The sequence below is a fragment of the Nematocida parisii genome (genome assembly GCF_000250985.1).
Source record: "Nematocida parisii ERTm1 unplaced genomic scaffold supercont1.1, whole genome shotgun sequence".
NCBI lineage: Eukaryota > Fungi > Microsporidia > Nematocida > Nematocida parisii.
The window spans coordinates 246,660-268,397 of NW_013524646.1; the positions used below are offsets into that span (position 1 = coordinate 246,660).

The 21,738-nt window shown below is 32.6% G+C and overlaps 15 protein-coding genes across 15 annotated transcripts; 8 read left to right on the forward strand and 7 right to left on the reverse strand.

Annotated features, from left to right (window-relative positions):
- Positions 1-74: 74 nt before the first annotated feature.
- Positions 75-359, reverse strand: NEPG_00168 (uncharacterized protein; the record flags this gene model as incomplete). The annotated part of the gene is made up of 1 exon (XM_013202548.1): positions 75-359. One exon carries the CDS (start codon positions 357-359, stop codon positions 75-77), a length of 285 nt encoding a protein of 94 aa, XP_013058002.1.
- A 133-nt stretch (positions 360-492) lies between these two features.
- On the reverse strand, positions 493-1,323 carry NEPG_00169 (uncharacterized protein; the record flags this gene model as incomplete). Its single annotated transcript, XM_013202549.1, has 1 exon — positions 493-1,323. One exon carries the CDS (start codon positions 1,321-1,323, stop codon positions 493-495), a length of 831 nt encoding a protein of 276 aa, XP_013058003.1.
- Positions 1,324-1,662: 339 nt separating this feature from the next.
- Positions 1,663-3,604, forward strand: NEPG_00170 (uncharacterized protein; the record flags this gene model as incomplete). Its single annotated transcript, XM_013202550.1, has 1 exon — positions 1,663-3,604. One exon carries the CDS (start codon positions 1,663-1,665, stop codon positions 3,574-3,576), a length of 1,914 nt encoding a protein of 637 aa, XP_013058004.1. The 3' UTR covers positions 3,577-3,604.
- Positions 3,605-5,723: 2,119 nt separating this feature from the next.
- Positions 5,724-5,986, reverse strand: NEPG_00172 (uncharacterized protein). Its single transcript, XM_013202551.1, has one exon. The coding sequence runs from the start codon at positions 5,930-5,932 to the stop codon at positions 5,747-5,749; it is 186 nt and encodes a 61-aa protein (XP_013058005.1). The 5' UTR covers positions 5,933-5,986; the 3' UTR covers positions 5,724-5,746.
- A 163-nt stretch (positions 5,987-6,149) lies between these two features.
- NEPG_00173 (uncharacterized protein) lies at positions 6,150-6,616 on the reverse strand. The gene has a single exon (XM_013202552.1). The coding sequence runs from the start codon at positions 6,606-6,608 to the stop codon at positions 6,240-6,242; it is 369 nt and encodes a 122-aa protein (XP_013058006.1). The 5' UTR covers positions 6,609-6,616; the 3' UTR covers positions 6,150-6,239.
- Positions 6,617-6,877: 261 nt separating this feature from the next.
- NEPG_00174 (phosphomannomutase) lies at positions 6,878-7,666 on the reverse strand (the record flags this gene model as incomplete). Its single annotated transcript, XM_013202553.1, has 1 exon — positions 6,878-7,666. One exon carries the CDS (start codon positions 7,664-7,666, stop codon positions 6,878-6,880), a length of 789 nt encoding a protein of 262 aa, XP_013058007.1.
- Positions 7,667-8,336: 670 nt separating this feature from the next.
- NEPG_00175 (uncharacterized protein) lies at positions 8,337-9,109 on the forward strand (the record flags this gene model as incomplete). The annotated part of the gene is made up of 1 exon (XM_013202554.1): positions 8,337-9,109. One exon carries the CDS (start codon positions 8,337-8,339, stop codon positions 9,105-9,107), a length of 771 nt encoding a protein of 256 aa, XP_013058008.1. The 3' UTR covers positions 9,108-9,109.
- Positions 9,110-9,140: 31 nt separating this feature from the next.
- NEPG_00176 (uncharacterized protein) lies at positions 9,141-9,551 on the forward strand. The gene has a single exon (XM_013202555.1). It carries the CDS (start codon positions 9,252-9,254, stop codon positions 9,537-9,539), a length of 288 nt encoding a protein of 95 aa, XP_013058009.1. The 5' UTR covers positions 9,141-9,251; the 3' UTR covers positions 9,540-9,551.
- Positions 9,552-10,110: 559 nt separating this feature from the next.
- On the forward strand, positions 10,111-10,353 carry NEPG_00177 (uncharacterized protein; the record flags this gene model as incomplete). The annotated part of the gene is made up of 1 exon (XM_013202556.1): positions 10,111-10,353. The coding sequence occupies one exon, from the start codon at positions 10,111-10,113 to the stop codon at positions 10,351-10,353; it is 243 nt and encodes an 80-aa protein (XP_013058010.1).
- Positions 10,354-11,155: 802 nt separating this feature from the next.
- Positions 11,156-12,052, forward strand: NEPG_00178 (uncharacterized protein; the record flags this gene model as incomplete). Its single annotated transcript, XM_013202557.1, has 1 exon — positions 11,156-12,052. One exon carries the CDS (start codon positions 11,156-11,158, stop codon positions 12,050-12,052), a length of 897 nt encoding a protein of 298 aa, XP_013058011.1.
- A 564-nt stretch (positions 12,053-12,616) lies between these two features.
- On the forward strand, positions 12,617-15,694 carry NEPG_00179 (uncharacterized protein; the record flags this gene model as incomplete). The annotated part of the gene is made up of 1 exon (XM_013202558.1): positions 12,617-15,694. One exon carries the CDS (start codon positions 12,617-12,619, stop codon positions 15,692-15,694), a length of 3,078 nt encoding a protein of 1,025 aa, XP_013058012.1.
- A 408-nt stretch (positions 15,695-16,102) lies between these two features.
- NEPG_00180 (uncharacterized protein) lies at positions 16,103-16,269 on the forward strand (the record flags this gene model as incomplete). Its single annotated transcript, XM_013202559.1, has 1 exon — positions 16,103-16,269. The coding sequence occupies one exon, from the start codon at positions 16,103-16,105 to the stop codon at positions 16,259-16,261; it is 159 nt and encodes a 52-aa protein (XP_013058013.1). The 3' UTR covers positions 16,262-16,269.
- Positions 16,270-16,755: 486 nt separating this feature from the next.
- Positions 16,756-18,384, forward strand: NEPG_00181 (uncharacterized protein; the record flags this gene model as incomplete). Its single annotated transcript, XM_013202560.1, has 1 exon — positions 16,756-18,384. One exon carries the CDS (start codon positions 16,756-16,758, stop codon positions 18,382-18,384), a length of 1,629 nt encoding a protein of 542 aa, XP_013058014.1.
- A 333-nt stretch (positions 18,385-18,717) lies between these two features.
- Positions 18,718-19,791, reverse strand: NEPG_00182 (uncharacterized protein; the record flags this gene model as incomplete). The annotated part of the gene is made up of 1 exon (XM_013202561.1): positions 18,718-19,791. The coding sequence occupies one exon, from the start codon at positions 19,789-19,791 to the stop codon at positions 18,718-18,720; it is 1,074 nt and encodes a 357-aa protein (XP_013058015.1).
- NEPG_00183 (uncharacterized protein) lies at positions 19,769-21,633 on the reverse strand (the record flags this gene model as incomplete). The annotated part of the gene is made up of 1 exon (XM_013202562.1): positions 19,769-21,633. Exon 1 carries the CDS (start codon positions 21,611-21,613, stop codon positions 19,769-19,771), a length of 1,845 nt encoding a protein of 614 aa, XP_013058016.1. The 5' UTR covers positions 21,614-21,633.
- Between the last annotated feature and the right edge of the window lie 105 nt (positions 21,634-21,738).

Here is a 21,738-nt window from a genome sequence, read left to right on the forward strand (position 1 = left end):
AAAGCATGCAGATTTTTTGTTATCAGTAGATTCTGTACTGTACACATCTATAAAAGCGTTAATAATCTCATCTGTTATTTTTTGTGTGCTTTATCTGAGCTGTCACTGAATATATTTCTTATTATAAAAATAAGTGCACTGTTATAGTATTTTAGTCTGTCCTCTGTAATATCATAATGCTCTACGCTTAAGCCATCCTCAAATACATTTCGTATTATATATTCTGCTTGCTTTTTAGTTATTTCGCTTTCTCCATTGTGTAGATCATTAAGTATTCTTTCGTATAAGTTGTTGCTAGTTTCTATGTTACTGATTAGCTTATAGCCAATGTTCTCTCTTTTAAGTAATTCTTCTTGCATTTATATAAAATTTTATTGATTAGTACATTTATATGTAAAGACGATTTAATCGCTAAAAAATCAATTTTTATTGGAATTACTATTTGAGCATATGATTAATAGAAATAGAATCTGAAATAGCCCAAAAAATCAATTATATTCGGATTATTCTTCCGTATGGCACTGCTTGAATAGCAGATACTTTGCCTTCTGTTACTTCATATAGCAAGCTAATAAAGTCTGCGAGTCTTTGATTGCTTGTAGCAATAGGAATGCTATTTGAGATCGGAATGGACATACTTCTGTCCATTAAAAGTACATCATCTGTTTGCTCTGAAGAATATCTTCTTATAGCTTCAATTGAAGATATATCAGCAGGCGTATCTGGTTCATAGTATTCTGATGAATTGAGTATAATGGCATCTATCATGCTCTGATACCACTTTGTACTAGAACACTCCCTTCCTACCACTGTCTCTCTAGATATATCTATTGTTTTATCTAATTTAATTCTTTTAACTGTCTCTTCTGCTTGGGGCGCTGTATACATATCATGCATTGAGTGTGTGCTCTGTGTAATACTCTCTGCTAAAATTATAGACCCGCCTCTCATGCATTCTATATCTTCTGTAGGTAATTGTATAGTGTAGTTAATAGTGCTGCACAGTACATTTATATTATACTTATATGTAATTGCATTTTTACTTGCTACTCTACTAGATACCGTCTTATCTATACGCACATCCTTACCTATTATTTTGACAAGCGCAGAAAGTGTCTGTCTGTAGTGAAAAAGAAGACTACTTGCCACAGAAATCATCAGTCTAGACTGCAGTCTTAGAGACAAGTTGTTTGCATCTACAGTAGAAAAACACTCTTTTAATGAATCTATGGGTATTACTGTATTAACTCTTCTTATACAGGAATGAACGTACATTCTGTATAGCAAACTGTCTTTAGATACAAATACACCTGGATAAAACATGCATAAAAATTTCATCCTACTGTATATATTGTGCATAATCAATTCGATCTTTGTTAAAGTATTGATTTTCTGGGTATATCTATAGTGAAGTGATATCCTGCTTTTGTTTTTACAGAAAATATTATAACAGAATTTTCTATTTATAGCATGAAGTACTTAAACTACCTGAAAACAAAACCAACTGACACGCTCAGAAATAACTGCCGTGATGGGCTGTTGCTGGAATAAACTAGTATGCCCGCTTTATGAATTAATTTCTGCTTTTGTTTAATAGATAATCTTTGTTTATACTAAATTTATGTATTTTAGTATTTTGTTTATTTGTTTTCTACTTGAATTATGATGAGTGCTCAAGATAATTATACAGGTATTCCACCAACCATAAAGAAATTGTTAGTGAATCTTCTGCGGGTGCACGGCCATGCAGAATTAGTAAATGAAAAAGAGTCATTGCAAAAAAAATCCGACCAGCTATTACCTATTCTACTGAGCATGATATTCAACAAAGACATTCCCATTCCCTCCAGAATTGTCATTCTACAAGCATACAGATATTTAATGGTTTCTTTAAAGATTCCAGATGAATTTGTAGAGCTAATAATTGAATCTATTCAGACTGAACAGTGCCCCAATTGGATTAGTGAATTACTCACCGCGTGTATAGGGTTTTCAGTTGAATCTGAGCACGGCCTAAAACTATTCCAGTGCAAAGAGTTCTTTATGTGTATTCAGTCAATCTATCTTACGGCACCGTACAAAGCAGGTATGCTTCTTGTTTGTATAATCAACAAAAAACTTGCTGCATATTTCGACAGAAATATTTTTACCATAGCTCTTCTTCACTCTAGCTATGGGATTATACAAAAAAATTTAGGCGTACTTATCGGATATGCAGAAGGGTATAAAGAACTGTCTTTGGAACTTCCAGAAAAAAGTAACTTTTTAATAAGCATAACAGCAAAAGACTTTAGCAAAACAGATCTTGGTTATATTTTTATCTGGCTATGTAAAGTGGAAAAGTCTGCTTTGATGTTTCCATCAATTATATTTCTGGCAAAGCAATCTAGAGAAGCAATGTACTATTTAGACAGACTTGGTGGCTTTGTTGAAATAATGAGAAAAGAGCTAAACCTCCTGTCACTTAACCCAGAGAACACAATAATTTATCTTAGACTAAACCATTTCTTAGAGAACCTTCTTCCTCTGTCAGAGCGATTCCAGCATATAGTTTCCGAGCTGGAATATATCGATGTAATTATGCAAATGATAGAAAATGAAATGAAAAAAGAAATATTTTCGGCTGTTTCATTCTCATCCTTTCAGATTTTAAAAATACTTTCCCGTACGCAGGAAATTACTGTTGACTACCTCTCTACCTACAGAATGACAAATCTAGTTGAAAATATTGCTATGACAGCGCACAACTACTTTAAGGAGGATAGATACCCAGAACTATGCATAAGCATTATTGAGTTCTTCTTTTATGTTGGGAATCTTGTGGTGTACAACCACCACTGGAAGGAAATCGCCATAAATAGCATTATTCCATATGTGCACAGATACTTGCCAATCCAAGAGTTTCAAGACTGCGTAATGAAATTCATGTGCGATATTCTATTTGAATCCACATCGGAAATAACACAGACATTCATTCAGCACATAAAATTACAGGAAATTCAAGAAAGGGCGACTTCTCTAGAAAGAAAGATTGTTTTTATGTCTATTCTAAAGAATATCCTTGCAAATTCTAAAGGAATTGCAGTTCTTCCCTCTCTTGTTGAGGATATTCTGAGTGAGATTTTGCTTGTGGCAAATGCAGACTCTAGTACAATAATTGATGTGGGTAACGATCATAATACTTCACTCTCAATGCTCTGCAGTGAAATAATACTAATACTAGCAAATATCGCAATTGTATCTCCGCTGCATGGCATTAAAAAAGAAATTGTTGAGCTTTCAGTTGATATGTTCAGAAAGGCGCCTACATCTGAAGTATTCCTTTCATTCCTTTCGTATCTTATAAATATCTCTTGTGCACCAATTCTGTCGTCTCTTCCCTCCCTACAGATGGATCACCACCAAATAAGCAAAATGGAAATAATCAAAAAGCCTTTAAATAAGTGCATCGGATTTTCTTCTATATGTGCAGACACATTAAATGATATTATATTCATATTGAAGGAAAGAATCGGAAAGGATCAAGAGGTTGACTTTAAGATAAAGAAGTTTCTATCTAAGATAAAGCTCTTATAGTCTCCAGAAATAAAGAATCCATTGTATATTATGTGAATACTGTTATAGCGTAATTTTAAAATAAAACTTGTCAAATTACAGCAACTAACTGATATTAGTTTAAAATCATAAATAAAAATATCTGTTGTGCTTAGTTAGAGCACTAGACAGTCGAATTGAATTTACCTCTGTGTTTATTATATCTCTTTATCTAACCAAGTTTTCTTTGTACTCATGGTGGTCCGCAAATTCTTCTGCTTCGTATCCAAGTACTTTCTTATTATTTGGCCGGTAGTGCGGTGCGGTGGGTTTTCTCTTCTCTTCTGTTCCGCGGATGGGCTCAGCTACTATGCATCTGGTGGTATATGGCTTGTACATAAGCATAAGGGTTTCTATTGAGTACATTTCATCAATGTATGTATTCGCATGTCCGCCTATCTTGGTAATAAGAGCGCACGCATGCGAGCAAGGATAGCTCATTTCTTGGAACTTCATGCATGAGCAAACGCGCAGCCTTAAATCAACATAGAACTTTAAGTTTCCAGAGTATACTATACCTTGCTTGTACTCCTCCTCATCACAGAGCTTTCTTGGGTCTATCCACGAGGACCGGCACATCTCATTCGGCGTTCTTCCTATATCAGTGTCATACGCATGTGACTTAAGTATGTTAATGTCTATTGCCCGGTTTATAGTCTCCCCATACCTAGATCTGTCTGATGCCTTCTTGTTATTCATTTCTGCATGTGCCACTATTTCTTTCTTCTTCAAGGCGTTGTCTGTTATGATCTTTATAACCATGCAAAGAGAGTCTACTGGTGAGAGAGTCAGCATACTGCTTACTCCCTCTATTTCCATTGGTATTGTGTTGTTCTTGTTGTAGAGCGGGAAGTCGCACAGATATTTCGCCCATAGATGGGTCGGAAGGGATGTAAGCAGAGAAAGGAGAGAGGGAACATTCAGAGCCTTCACTTTCTTGTGGTACATCTGGAATGTTGCCAGGTCTGGACTGTTGCAGAGTGACCACACCAGCCCAATTGCAGAACAGGATGGGTGGGTTGAGAATATCTCCTTGCAGATAGACCTGCTTCTAATAAATAGGCTCACTTTATTGCTTAGATTCTCCTCACAACCAAGCTCGCCAGACCGGATAGACTCCTTAATATCAAAGTGCCCACTCCACGCGCTGCTTTCTCTTTCCTGGCTGTTATATCCTCTCTGCACGGCTCCAGTGCCTTCATTCTTTTCCTGAATCATGCGCTCAATCTCTTCAATCGTCGAGAGGCACCCCTCCCAGTTAATAAGAAACACGCCTGAATTAATGACCTTCAGAAGCTCCCGCATAAAAACAATCCACCCATCTCTTTTAGGGCAGTACTCAGGAACATAGCACATGCTTATCATATATGGCGTGTCAAATGCATCATACCCTGTCGCCATGTATGCATACCCTGCATGCTCCCGCAGCTCATTATATCTCTCCTGTACTGTGAGCTCAATTATCTGCCGGCTGTACTTATAGACATGAATAGACAAATTGTTCGCATAAAACAGCGTGTCCAGCTTACTGCCCGCAGTGTCTAATGGGCCAATAGCCCGTATAACCTGCCGAATGTACCCTGCTTTCTCATCTACTTTGTTTTCCCTCCACTGCTCAATCTGCTTTTTCATGTTGAAAAGAATTGCCGTGTCATCTGGATTGATATATCTGTTCTCCTCCACCACACATCTAAGGCACTCCTCCTGCGCTAGCTCCTCATCTATCTCATCATTCATCACATTTTTCTTTGCCTTCCACGCAGCGTAGTACCCTATTTTTATGCCCCTTCGCGAGGATATCTTGTTTATAATCTGCCCTATCCGCGTCTCCTCCACATCCTGCATCTCTCGTATCTCATCTGCTATGTATCGGCCAGATGACTGTATGTTTAGATTACTCTGCTGTGGACAGTTGTGCACATTCTTCAGCTTCTTAATTATAAACATGTTATCTTTTTTCCTTAGTGCTGCAGTTACTATTGCATCACATCCATGAGTCCGCCTCTCCTTGCACTGTATCGTATACTTCTTGGGAGTACTGTCTGTTGTCTCAAAATTGAAGTTGTTGTCAATTGCATACATTCGTATAGCATTCTGTGCTTCATTCTTTGATTTGAATACGTCTCCGACTGCTAGCTGCATTTAAAATTTTTTATGACTCTTCATTATTACATTCATTTTGTGCATGGTATATACAGCATATTTTAGACTTTTTTCTGTTCAAGTGCTCATTATCTACTGTGTTTCTCGTAAATGTGACTCTTTTTCTTGGTGGGCCACCCCTTAATCGCAAAGTCAATGTAAGCTCAGTTGTAGTTGAATTTTCCGGTACTAGCATAAATTAAAATTAAAATAGAATAAAATAGCTTACACAGAAAGACCATCAGCCACGCATCTAGCACATACCAATCAGCATACTACCATAAATAAATGTATTATTGCTTGCTATACACAATATCATTATATTATAATAAAAATACTAAATTATGCTTTACTCTCCTATAGAAAACAGAAGAAAATGCGCACTAGCACACAAAGCAATTCTTTCTTTATATTCTGTTGAGTTTGGCCTAAATATACAATAGTTTTTGCACTTTTTGTCCTATATATCCTAATGTTCGAGTATTACATTGCATGCCATTACTCTATAATTCTGCCTGCTTATATTCTATTACTTTATCTATCATTCTAGCAATATATTCATTGTATTTGTTATACTTGTTTCTGATCAATGTGGCATAAACAGTTACGCCGCTGTACACCAGTCCATATAACCCATTCAGCCGTACCTGCAGGTCATATGATGAACTAATAAAGGAGTCAATTCTGTTAAGCACTAAAATACTTTTGTCTTTAGGAAAGTCCGCTAGAAATTCTAACGTATACAGTGTGTCTACCTTAAGCTGATCAAAGTCACATTCGCACTCTAAATCAACCAAAAGCACAGATTCAAGATTCCCCAGCGTTGAGACAAATGAATACACTGAAGTATAATCAGAAAGGCAAACAAGCATTAGTGAAGGCATACAAAGAGTGACAGGGGTGAAAATAACAAAAATTTAAATACCCAAAATTCCATTCTTAATGCATTAATTATTCTCCGCACATCAGAAAGACAAACCAATAATTATTTGAAGACTTTTGTTTAGTATAAAACATATCGTGGTTCTATTTGGCATACTGCAGAAAATAACGGAAAATTAAATTATAAAAAACTAGAAACCCGAAATATAATCAAAAGTGATAAGAATATATAACACCACGGATTCCTAAAATCATCACTTTATTCAATAATTAGTGTGTTTAGTATGCTTTCCACCTTTTTCATGGTGTCTTCTGGTGAGATAACTTTTGTTCCAGTGACTCTCTTGTCCGAGTAAATTTCAAAATCATTTCCTCCTTTTTCAGTCATATCCCCAAAGAAGAAAATGTGCTTAATCCCTTCACTTTCTAGGTGCTTAATAGCATACGTCTTATCCCAGCCAATAGGGAAAATATCAATAGAGATTTCCCCTCCAATTGAAAAGGAAAATCCTTCAAATTGCTCTTTTAATATGCTCACCACCCGTTCTCTGGTTTTATTTTTTGTGTCCAATTCTTTGAACGCTTTTCTTTCCTCACGCGTGCATGAACGGCCGACTGGCGAAATATTTACCATTGAGTGCCTCAATTCAATGAAGTTTCCTGATAAAACAGGAACTTCCTTCTCTGGCAATTCGCTGAATATCTTCATAACACTTCTTACTAGCTTATTGTGCTTCTCCTGCCCCACAAAGTTAAGATACGACTCTTTTGATACCACCTTTCCGTTTTTTATGAATGTCAGACCGTTCTCTGGGAAGCAGTAATCAAATATTTCCAAACAGTCTTCTCCTAATTGTTCCTGCTGCTTTGGGAGATCAGACCCTCCAACAAACCCTATTTTTACCTTGTTCCTTAACTCCCCCAAGAACTCCTTCATCTCTTTAGTGGCGGTTTCTCTTGACGGGCTTAAAGTCCCATCTACATCGAAAAGGAATATTGTTTCGTCTTTTTTTATTGTTGTTTTTTCGCTTGCTCTGCCTTCTTGCATACTCTTTTTTCACTTTCTCTTTTTTATCGTAATTTATGACACATTGCATCATGTAATAGCGCACCAATGCGATCACATACACATAAAATAACCAATCCATTCACACCATCACATTCTATTCAGTTTGTTCTATATACAATTAATACACCACGCATGTGTATTGAAAATAGAATATAGTACTAATTTACTATATTTATGTAAGAGTAGTATAATAGTACATATAAAACTATTCGGTAATAGTTACTATTATATACTGTGAATCGCCTTGGGTTATACCGATGTACTATACTTCTGTAAGAATGATTGGACTGTTGTTATTTAATGTAGTATGCCTAGTATACTCTAATACTATACATAATTACTACCACAATCGTATAATAACTCGATTTATTGGTTTTTATAGAATTATTTATATGCAGTATAATGAAATACAAAAAGAAATAGAATACGCACAATACTAAATACAGCACAGAGTAATTATTTATAATATATTATGCTAATACAGTAGAATTGGTTATACTATAGTGTAATTGGCGGTGGTGTTCTGGGTAAAATCTATTTCTGTTGTATTTTTAGTTTATATACCATTATAAGCCATATTTAACTACTTCCTTTATTTTTATTTTTGTAGCCATAAATTTTCTTATTTTTTCATCCCCTGTTAAAGTAAATGGCATCAAAGGGAAAAGCAAAAGTATCAGGGGGAGGTATCTCAAAGGGAAAGAAAATCAGATCTAAGAAATCCGTAGATGTAATGAGCAAGAAAGAGTTTTACAATTTGACTCTTCCTTCAATATTTGAAACAAAGCAGGCTGGTGTCACCATAGTAGATAGAAGTCAAGGAAACTACTTTGCACCAGATGCTGTAAGAGGAAGAACATTTGAAGTAAACCAGGGAGATCTCATGACAAGCTCAAACACTCAGTCATTCAGAAAGTTCAAGTTTGTAGTTGATGGAGTAAGAGGAAAGGATGCCATTAGCAGTTTCCACAGTATGGAACTTATTAGTGACAAGATAAAGAGCATTCCAAAGAAGTGGCACACTCTTGTGGAGACATGCAGCAAAGTTGAGACTGTTGACGGATACACTCTAAGAGTATTCACTGTCTCCAACACCAAGAGAAAGCCAAAGTCTGTTAAGAAGAACTGCTACGCAAAGTTATCACAAGTCAAAGCAATTAGACAGATTATATTTAAGATTGTGTCCGAGGAGCTCAGTGGCTGCAAGATCAATGACGTAATGAAGAAGTTAATGAATGAAACCATTGGAATGAGAATAGAACAGGAAGGCATTAAAATATACCCTCTCCAGAACTGCCACGTTAAGAAGGTAAAGGTACTGAAGAGACCAAAGATTGACGAGACTGAGTTTGATGTCAAGCAAAAGGGAAAGAAGGTCGAAATGGTATACGAGCCAGAAGCAGCCCAGGTTGTGGCATAAGCAACTAATCTAAAATAAAGAAATAGTTCAAGTTAGTAAACTTATTGCTAAAATAGAAATATTAATATATTGAGAACATAAGAATTATGCAAAAATTGATCTTGTTCGAATTAATCTTATAAACAGAGTTTCTAATTATTTTATATGTTAAAAAGAACAAAAGAGAAGATAATAGAGTGTTCCTTAGAGAATATATGCAGAATACCTATAGATAAGAATATATACTTGATTATAACAGGCAAATTTTTATGTATTAAACACCATGAGAGTGGTGAGACAATTCTTTATATTTACCATAATAAAAAGAAATTAGCAATTACGTATACAGGAAGAATCTCTCATACAAGAGTCACTGGGCAAGTAGTTCATGTATTCTGTCAAGTAGTAAAAATTGACAGAATAAGACGAGTAATATGTCTTACACTAAAATAAAAACAAGAATGCATAATAAATGTTCTGCAATATAATAATTCGTATAATCCGCACTATAATACACTGTTTGCTACTATCCATGTGTCTAATTGTGTATAGTTTCTCTGTTGTAATATTTACTTAATTTTAATTCTAAGCCAAATAGAAAGTGTTTACTTCATGTAAGACATTTCTGTACGCATTTAAATTTTATTTATAAAAATAGAAAATTTATAGAAACAGTACAGATATTATTGATCATTATTACGGTTTTTAGATTAAAATCCGTATATTATATTGTTAATATCGTTAACACATCACATATGTGTAAATATGATTTGATTTTTATAATTAATCACTAGTAAATTCCAGCATCTATTTAATTCTCACTGTGTATTTATAAATTTTCAAGATCAATTTATTGGATTTTGATATGCTATTTATGTAAACATCTATACAACACAGTTATTGATTATTTTATGACAATTTTGATATAAAAATAATTATAAAACAACTGATAATATCATTTAAAAATAAATAAAAAAATCAAATAATTGAAGTATATAAGAGAATCAATAAAGAGAAAAGCAGAATGTTGCAACCCCCAAAGACAGAACATCCCATAAGCACAATAGAATGCATAGGAGTAATTGCACTTATAGCACTTCTAATTATATCTATAAGTGTGCGCTATTATGTATGCATAGTAAACAAAAAAAACAGAAGAAATATACAACTAGACAATACAGGCATGTCAGCAGCTAGAAACAATTATCATTTAGTTAAAGATAATGAAATTAAATTTACACACATAAACTCGTTAGATACACATTAAGGCATTATTAATTCCTGGGCTTATAGGACTTTAAACATTCATATGTTATTGTTCTATTAACTTATACTAATTCATGCAATACTCACTGATATATTATTATTGTAAAGCATTATACCCTTGAATAACCGTGAATACTGTTCACGAGTGCATCTAATAATGCCATTCCCAATTTGACTTAGTAAAATATTTAAATATATAAATTCCATTAGAGCTATTTAAGTAGAATATAATTCAGAAAAAACAGGTGAAACAATGCAATATTAAGAACTGTACTAGCAATAGTATACAACAGCTCTATATCAATGTCAATGCCATGTATGTTGATTATAATAAAGAACATTCTTTTGTGCTATATCTATTTATATTTAGAATTTCGGGTTATTTCTGGTTGGTATATTTATATTAGAATAGTATTCTAGTTAAATAATTTTAGAAACAGTGAATATATTTATATTTACTGTAGCCAATAATCGGCTATATATTAATAATTGCTATAATAAAATTTTATCTTGGTTTAATTTGTTGGCAGCTGATTAGAAGTCCATACATATTCTAATAGGCTTCGACATGAAGACGGTGTATAGTAAATGTGTATTAAATCCTTGTTTTTTTAATTATTGTACTCTTCTCTCATGTCACCTGAATATAACTTGCTTGCTGCACGTATAAAATTTTAAATAAGTTAAAATTCTGGAAAAATGTCAATTATGACAGCAGCATTTGACAATATATAATTAAAGCAATTTAATCCATCTTATTTTATTACAGTTTAAACTAAAAAAGTTAAATATTAATAGATAAAATGGAAAATTCAGCGCCAATTGTTATAGAAAGGGCTTGTGGTGTTACGGATGCATTATTAGGCATGAGCGGTGCTTCCCTTAATAATATAGAGGCTATAAACAATGAAAGTACCAGAGAAACTGAAAATAATGAATATATAAACGAACTACAACAAAATACTATAGTTATTGAAGAGGATGTGAATAGAGAAGCTATAAGTCAAAGTATAATTAAATATCTTCTGCTGGTGTATGAAGGGAAATGTGGTTTATATTGTTTATTTAGCTCATTTGCACTTGTTTTCTTTTCTAAGACAATTATAGATATTATATTCAATCTATATTCAATGAATGACCATTCAGACCAAACTGAACATCAATCCATTCTGCTAAATCTTGATAGATCCATTAAAATTAAGATGTCTCTAGTAGCATATATAATATACTTTGTAATTAATCTAGTATACGCCACATTTAGATTTATTTCTTGTATTAGCCCTATTTCTAATATAACAGCATATGGTTTAATTGTCAATACCCGCATGCACAGTCTATATTACCCTTTGGTATGCATTATAGTCGTATCATTAATTATAATGAGTCGCTTTACTATATCCAGTACAGGGGAAAATGGAGGGTTTATATATGGTATTAAGACGTATATTGGATCGCAAATCGCGTTTCTTATATCTGAAATTATATTCATCTGTTTTAAACCATTTAAATATCACTTATATAGACCAACTACAAAAAAAGTGAAAAGTATAATACTTAGTGTCTATTATATAAATCACATAATGCTGCTTTTATCACTCCTAACACTTATATCCTACTCAACTGAGTTAGTTCCATTGGCAGTTGTAAATCGTGCATACTGGATTAAAAAAGCACCAAATAGTATAACCATAGACATTTAAATTTAACTTGAGTATTCCATAACATTGCAGCACTAAATGCACTTAATTTTCAAATAAATACAATTTACTATTATTAATTGGATTTATACATAATATAATTTCCTTTCATTTATTTAATAAGAGAAATCTTTCTGTGCTAGATAACACGCTAAAGCATTTATAGAAAATATAAATTATACAATACTTCTATAAATATACGTTAATATATAAAGAATAAATATAGCACCAACTGAACTAACAGTCAGTAACATATAATTACAATAAAAGAAAGAAGAATCGCTTAGTGAAGTATAATAAACACGTGCATGTTATCGATTTGTCATATAGATGCAACACCACATTCCCCATATCAATAACTGGTTCACTAATTGCATACTAATTGTTCTTTTAGTATTTTATATGTTTTTATGCGCATAAACAATTATTATCTAAATATATTACTGTATAAATACTTCTAATAAATATTATTAAGAATTTAAACAATTTCTATTTTATTTTTATATAAACCAAAAATAAAAAGTCATTAATAAAAATAAAAATAATTAATTTTAATATAGTTTTAATATGAAAGAGAGACAGAGCATATCTAAAAATATAAAACAGTTTGTAATAAGAAACATATCGAATAAGAACATGGGCGCAGTATTACTACTAATAACATTGGCAGATAGTATAAGTGCTATTCTACTGGGGAACGATATATCTAGAGCAGATATAATAAAAGTAAACTCTGGCTTAATTATAAACCCGGCAGGAGGGCTTTCGCCATCTGTTAATTATATGACTTATTCATGCAGGTTTATGAAGAACCTTCGTATGTACTGGCATGGAACATACCAAGAGTGGTCTCTGAAGAAAAACAAGATATCAAAAGAAAATAAGCATACTATTGAGTATTCTAAAAGTATACAAGATTGGAAAGTACATAACAAAATAGATGAAGATAGAGGCAAAAACAGATACTTAGAAAAGTTTGCACAGCAGCTAATCAATATGTTTCCATCAGAGAATAGACGTTTTTCTATTGAATCAGTTAAGAATGATTCATTTACTCGGTTTTTAAGAGAGCATAATAGTAAATCCGATGATTTATATATTCTTGCTTCTTTATTTCTTCTCTCTGAAGAAATTGCGATTCCTATTAAAATAATAGATGATAAAAGAAATACTGGGAATAAAATACTTACTTTAAAGAGCAAAAAAGCAGAAAATGGATTCTATTTTAAATTGAGTTTGACTATAGAGGACAAAATAGGAGAAGAGCATGAGAGTTCAAAAGTATATCAGAAAAAAACAGAAGAGATAATTGAATTCTTCAAGAGCCTTGTTAATGAAGGCCCATCCTACTGCTTAAAATTACCAGAAGAGTTCTCAATGCCTACTACATATGAAGAGTTCTTAAAAGGAAATTTTCTGTGCAATCCAAAGATGCTTATTCGAACATACTTCTTTGAGTATATAGACAGTGTAGAGATGTATGAAAAGTTTGTAATGATAGTGCATAGCTTAATTACTGAACAAATGACTGGTGATAGAGAAAATTCCTCTACAACATCTAAAGACCATGTAGATCGTATATTTAAAATGTTGTTTTTAAAACTTGAAACCCCACTTGCTAGCCTAATAAATAGAAGATGCTATTATGCAGATTTCTGTAGCTTTAAAAAAGCAAGAGATGTTTGTATAAACACGCCGTTTATAGACGTTGCCTATACGCCAAGTTGCATAGATAGGCCCAAGTACATCAAGAAAGAAGGTAGAATTGTTATAGATAAAGAAAACAGCAGAAGTTTTCAAAATTGCCATAATTCTATTCTTCTTGCTATCTTCTTCTGCTTTACCTTTGATTCATCAACTAAAAAATACAATACAGATCATCTACCAAATGCATTTAAAAAGCTTCAAAGCTTCTTTTCTAAATACACATATATAGTAAAGAACATAAGTGCTTTTATGAAATCTAAATGGAATCGGGTTATAGATGACCTTCCTAGCTCAAATCGTAGTTATAATGATGATGGTTCAATAGCTAACACTGGGCTACTAAGCATGTTATATATGATGTCTGATTTAGTAGGAAGTCTACCTGAGATAGAATATACAATTAATTATATAAAAAATATGCTTAAAAAGGAGAAGAATTATATAAAAAATATGGAAAAAACCAAGCTAGAATTAGAGGAATTATTACAAAAAGTATTTTCTTTGCTCTCCAGAAATAAAAAGGTACAAGTAGAGTGCAACAACCCTATAATTATGACAATAAACAGACAAGGAAAATTGGATAAAGACTTGGGTGCGCATATTAGTGTCCTATATGATACTGGTCTACTGTGGCATGGAATTAGATTTGCCATATCTAATTCTTATGAAGAAAACCAGCCAGTAGAGATTATAAAAAAGGAAAAGCTTGATGAAGAAGGGTATTCTAAAGAACAAACATGCAGCGATAAATTAACATTATATAATAAGCATGCGCGTTCTGATATAGAAATGCTGGCATCTAAATTCGCATGGGGTAATGATCATTATACTAAAAAATTGGTTGCTCAAGATTCCCCAATTGAATTATGTAATGTTTATGATTCTATGTGTGTATATCCCAATATGATTATAAAACAATTCTTTATGATAGAAATTGAATCAGATGCCATCTTTAATTTAAAACTCTCATTTGATATGAATAAAGAGAAAATAGTAAATAGTAGATGCAATGATCCAAACCGCCTAATGTTATGGGGGGATCTAGATGACCTAGAGTACAAGTCGCATATTATAAGAATGTTCTCAATATACTCTAGTGGAGAAAATTTGAGAAGTGATAACCCTATGGTGCGATTCACTTCTAATCTCATAGGGAGTGTTCCTCTGGATGACCCAACAATAAGACAGCACATTCTATCCGGCTATGCATACAACAAGAACTATAAGGCATACTATCCACAGCTTGATTATAACATACACATATCGCATAAAACAAAAATTCGTTTAGAAGAACTCCATTCAATGATAGAGTCCCTCCATCATATAAAAGAAATAGATAATTCTACTATCCTTGGATCATATATATCTTTGTTACAGGCATATAGAAAAGGCAAAGAAATACCATATTTATTTTCAGGTGTGCATATGCTTGATAGTATAATAAAAGAAATTAAAAAGCCCAGCTATAATCCAAAATATATGCCATGGGAGTCCCAGCCCAAATTAAATAGTGAAAAATCAGCTGATCATAATATAGCAGACACAAAAGTGCACATCCCGTATGCAACATCTATTTTTAATTATGTTCATAACGAATTAACAGATGCAATGCCCTCTCCTGTTGGCACTAATCTTAATATTATTTATGTGTCCTGGCTTTATAATATAATTAACTCTGACTGCTCGTTCACCTTAGAGGATATTAAACTCATATACGCCCGTATAAACCCATACGATCTTTCAAGAAAAATTGAAGATGTTCTAGGATATAAATTATCCTATAAAAATACTATGCGTTTTATAGAGTTTTTAGATAAAAACAAGTTTGAATTGTCTAACAACCCGAATAGTTATGAGCATGAAGAAAAACACCTAGCAATAATTTCTTTATTTAGAAAATACATCAAAGACAAGCAGGAAGTTCTAGACGGTCAATAGTTATATACTCCTAGTAGTATATAATATTTAAAATAATTGGTATTTTTATACAATACTCTTTCGATTAATAAGATATATTTAATGTATATTTTACAAATAAACATTCTTTAATAGTAATTTGTAATTATTTTATGCTCTATATAAGACATAGATAATATTTATTTTTAATAAACCATGCATAACTTACATTTATTTTAAACCAGAAACTTTTATATAATTTTCATTAGCATCATTTATAATTTTGGCATTTTATATCTTAAAACAGTTTATTGATATAGGGTTCGAGGGTCCTCAAACGGATGGTCGTCGAGCGCCACACACTCTCTTCCTGTTCTCTCTAAGCTGTCCCTCGTGCCCCTAGGGCGGCCGTAACAAGTTAATGTCTTTGACTGCTAGGAATCGAGGAACATGGCTTATAAAGTAGGACTTTATACGGTCACTCCTCAATGGGATGATGGCACTGAGATAACGTGCCACCGCGCGAGTAATACTCACGCTACGGTCTACGCACTGGGCCTTAGTTTCGGGATAGTCCCGGAACAGAGTCCTCCATGCGTGTTTAGGTAACTTCCCCCCAAGAAGCGCATCGACCAAACTGTCTGTCGATACTTGAGATAGTGCGCCTATCTCCAGGCGGATCGCATCAAATAAGTATAACCGTTGAACTCGCCGCTCAGGGCACTCCAGCAGGAGGTGTTCAAGGTCCTCCGTCTCGGTCTCGAACTGGCATGCAACGCAGGCAATCCTCGGTAGATATTCCCATCCTGGGATCCTGGGGAACAGCTGGGCAGTGAACGCTAGACCCGACAGCCGGAGCAGGCCTACCAGTCTGAGCCCGCGGGCTTCCTCTGAATAGAAAGCCTGAAGTCTCCACCAGGGGATTGCCTGCTGGGCCAGGTGCTAAATAACTACAGTGTTTAGTTATAGAAAAGAATTCATATATTTACAAAGAGAAAAATAGCTACAAAATCAACTAGATACAAAGTAATGCTTATTAATTAACAAACTGTCAATTTGATTTGTCAAATATATATAAATAGAGAAGATGTTATTGAAATTAAATGAGATTTATTAAAGAAGTATATACAGTATCCTTTATTGTATTTGGAACACATTATGTTATTTGTAGTTTAATACCAAATGGCATGTATACACCTTATAATCCAATAGATACACAAGTGCCTAATATAGATATACTCAGCAACCCGCTAAACACATCAATGCTGAATAATACAGATAACCAATCTGAAACCACTGACTCGGCTGTAAGAGTTGCCCATGTTATTAACAGCGCAGAGGCTGCTTATTCTACAGAAAAACCACGGGAAACAGTAGAAGAGTTTATTTTACATAATGAAAATATGTATGGAAATATGTTTAAACTGAATAAGCATGATGAATCATATACTAACATGAAAGCGGATTATATGAAATTAAAGAAACTATTTAAAACAGCAAGGAGGAAGAAAAAGCAATCTAAAGAAAAGATTTTAAATAATATATATACCAAAACTCGGCATTTTAACAGAATAAGATTGAATGGATTTACAATGATAGGGCCTATGGCTACAGAACTAGCAAGTGTAATTGCAACTGAACAGGCAAAAGTACATACAGAAAAAGAGGACATGATTCCAGCTAAAGGGAGTCGTTCTAATTTTATTATAAGCCGTATAACCCAAAAGATTGATTGTGAAGATGCTGAATTAAAACATATTAATCGGCAATTGAGTGAGGCAATACACACTTCTTCTCGTCTTTTTAGAGAAAGAACTGTTGACTACAAGTGGTTTTCAAAAAACTTGGCGATTTCATTTAATATATTGAATATGATAAATTCAATCAGAGTGAATAGGATTCTATCTACATTCAATGTGCAAAGATTAATGAAATTTGACGAAGAGGCTGTTAACCAGATGGAATATTACAAAGAAATAAGAGATATTGAATTAAATAGAAATAGTAGAGAAATGACTAAAGAAGAGCGTGCACTAGACGAATTTAACTATACCTTAAAATTTCCCGAAACATTCAAAGCAAGCATTTTAAATGTTAAATTTAAAAAAACTATTATTTCCTCCACGTGTGTGCAAATAATTAATTTCGTTTTAGAATTTAAAGAAGCTATAAAGGCAGTGAATATAACTAAAAAAATTAAAAACGATATATTGCTTGAGTTCAGATATTCCTATGTATACGCATTACGCGCACTATACGATTTAAAAGACATAGATGCATACAGTTTTGACAATACTAAACTATATAGCGTAGAAGAATCTTTTGCAAATTGCATAGATAGATATTTAAAAGCAAAATCAATAATATCAAATTATTTAGTAGATCTTAAAGAAGATATAGATAGTGATTTATCTAGGATTGCACTCGAAAAACCCCAGATTGCACCTTTAGAAATCATGTTATCTACAAAAAACCAAGATGACAAAAAAACATTAGATCAAATTTCTATTTTTAGGCATTTTTTGTCCTTTGAAAAAAACCTGCATTATCGTGTGCATATAGGTATGCGTAGCGTAATTGATACAATTAACAGTATCATACAAGAAGATACAGGCTCTTCCATGAAATATTCAACATACCTTAACAATGTAAAAGTAAATAATGATCTGATTGATAAAATAATAAAAAAATACGAATCAATTCTGATGAAATTCAATGTATACATATATTGAATGCTCTGCTTTTATAAAGAAAGACTCTTTAAAGTCTGTCTAAATAATAAAATTTAATGGATGACTAATATTTTATTTTTAATAAAATTTATATTACGAAAAATAATAATTGCTATTTGAAAGCTTCTATAGAAGAATTATTTATTGCTCTTAAAATATTTTAATTGTGATGAGAATAGAGGAGTCTTCAATATTCTATGAATGAATTTCTTTAATCGGAAATTTATCTATTTGTTTTCTTCATCAAAAACATAATATCATACTTTTCTAGCAAATAACTAAGTTTCTTTGCATATTCAAAGTTGCTTTCAACCATACTAAGTACATATTCTATTACATCAGGAGGGTATTTTTTTTCTTAAACTTAGATATTGCCTTATTAATATTTTCATCTGTATATTCGTGCTTAACTCCTTTAATTGTGCTAAAATTTGTATCAATCACAATTTTATCAAAAAGCCTAGATCTAATATCATTGAATTTATCTGACCAAAAAGATAATTTAAGCCAAATTAACCACATATCATCAGCTGCTATGACTGTTTTATATTTTGGAAGCCCTCTGTCTATGCCATTTAAAAACTCTTCAATTTCTAGTAATGAATCCATAGATTTACCATCATGCGTCAACACAGAAAAAAGTTTAATAAAAGTAGATTCTCCAAAGATTCGCATTGCAACTGTGAAAAAACAACTTATATTACCTTCTATTGTTAGATATATCTTTAAAATCTTTAAATATCCGCCGAGTAAACTGCTATTATTTATATAATGCCTATAATATTTACCTGCATCGTCTGAATCAATATGTTTATCAAATGGTATTAGAGATATACTGACTTTTGTACAAAAACTTTTGTATAATCCTTCTTTATACAATGGATTGAAAAAAACTCTTTTTACTGTATTTAAGTCATTTAACGGAAGACTTCCTATTATATTAGATAGGAACCGCGACCACGGATCGGCTTCTTCTAATCGATACATTAAGAGGCACTCCCGAATATAATGTATCATTTTCATTCTATCTTCAGTCTTTTCAAACCTGTTATATAAAAAAAGCTTTTCTATTGGATAGGAGTAATTGTTTTCTCCTGATACCTTTATATTTTCTTTGTGATTTTGGTATACTTCTCTGCTACTCTCCACCACTTTTTCTATACAATACATAAGTAGAAAATCTGTTAGAGTTTTTTCGGGCCCATTCTCAATACTGTTCTTTTTATTACGTATTTCTTTCTTTTTATTACTTTTCAAGATATTAGTATTACTAGGGAAGAATGTAGTCTTTAAATATCTAATAGTATGTTTTAGTATTACTCCCCCTTCTAAATTTAAATAACTATATGCTATAACTACTTCTCCCAATATATCCACTTGCTTTTTAATATTTGAGCATTTTGACATTCTTTAAAATTTCTATCTTTATTTCTCTTCTTGCTAATTTCGAGTTTTCTTCTACAGTATATTTCTTGGAGAGTGATAAAATTAATTCTTTCGTGTATAATTTCACTTTTTTAAATAGCATATCCTTTTTTGTATCATCATCTTCTTCTAAAAGAGTACTGAGCTCTTTAAGAGACTTTTCTTCTTCAGAATATCTTCCAGTTATTTCAGCAATGACATATAGCATATTTATTATACCAGGCGCAAGCTCATTCCTATTTTCTTTTAGATACCTAATATTCTCATTCTCTAGATCCGCCACTACTTTACTCCACTCTATATGCATCTCGTATGTATCAGTCTCCAGTTGTTTATTGTACGTATCAAAGAACCTTTTCAAGTCCGGTGATACTTCTCCCATATGGTCTATATTATACTCTTTAGTCTTTGGATCATATGCTAAACAGCAAAACAAGCTAAGCAATCCAGCCTCAACACAGTTACTGTATATGTTACTACTATCAAAGGAATCTTCTTTTCTATTATATGATGGAACACTTCTATATTCTGGTGCACTTACATTACCTATAAATGGAAATATATTTACTAGAGGAGACTCTTTATATATTGTAGTTAATATACCTGCTCTATGCTTTGCATTACTTGTATTGGCATTACTGGATTTCACAAAGCACTTATTAATAATGCTTTCAAGATATTTCACTTCGTTGTTTGATCCTTCACTCTTTTTCTGTTCTATACAATCCTTAAGCATAGAATATACTGTCTTTGCAAACTCAATTATTTTTTCTTCACCATCCAAATACTTGAATATATAATACTGTATTAGCCACCTTGCATTATTTAAAAACTTACCGGTTTTAAACTCTTCATATGTTCTTGGCTCTGCATATTCACCTCCTTCTCGTATATCTGGGTTTGTTTTGTTGTTTATAAAGAAGTTTATAACATCTGCTGCTCTTGTTTGTAACACATTTTTATCCTTGAATGTATTATCTTCCTTCTCTATACTACACATACCTTTCATAGTTATAGAGAATTTATTTTTTTCCTCTTCACTCTTCTGCGTGTTTTCTGGTTTATTTTCCTTCTCAGATTTTGCTATAATCTCTTTCAAGACTAGCACTGGGCCAGTTTTACTATGTTCTACTTTCAGTGGTATATCCGCTCCTTCTGCTAATAGAAATAAACAAGCTAAAATATCAATTTTATGCTTACTCACATGCTCAAACTCAAGAAATCTAATGAATGAATCATCATTAGAAGTATGTATTGACAAACTTCCAGTTAGAGAAGGAAACATCCCGATTACTGTTTGGTGGTAGTCTTCAAGATATGTTGTCTTTTTCTCTTTTTCTTCACTCTCTTCTTCATTAGAGAGTTTTTTATATGCCACATCCTTATTATAGTCTCTTGTTGACTCTATTTTTATATTATTTTCACTATTTTCATCATCTGTAACACTTAGACTGTAATTTGCATCTACACCCGATGATAAAAACCGCATTGCAAACATTAAATTGAACTTCTCAGAAATAAATTCACCTATGGGGGATATTGACCCATTTGCTTTTATACACATTTCATTTCCTATTTCTTTGGTATGTAAACCCTTATATGCACTGATTCCTACATTACAGTATACCTTACATAAAGCAACTATTATAATAATAAATTCTTTTCTTATAGACATATTGTCATGACCAACCGGTGGCAGCTGATTAGAAGTCCATACGTATTCTAATAGGCTTCGGCATGACGACGGTTTATGGCGAATGCGTATTAAATTCTTGTTTCTTTTATTGTTGTACTCTTCTCTCATGTCACCTGAATATAACTTGCTTGCTGCACGTATAAAATTTTAAATAAGTTAAAATTCTGGAGAAATGTCAATTATGACACATATCTTTATTAATAAAAATAGAAGCTATTTAAATATTCTTAAAA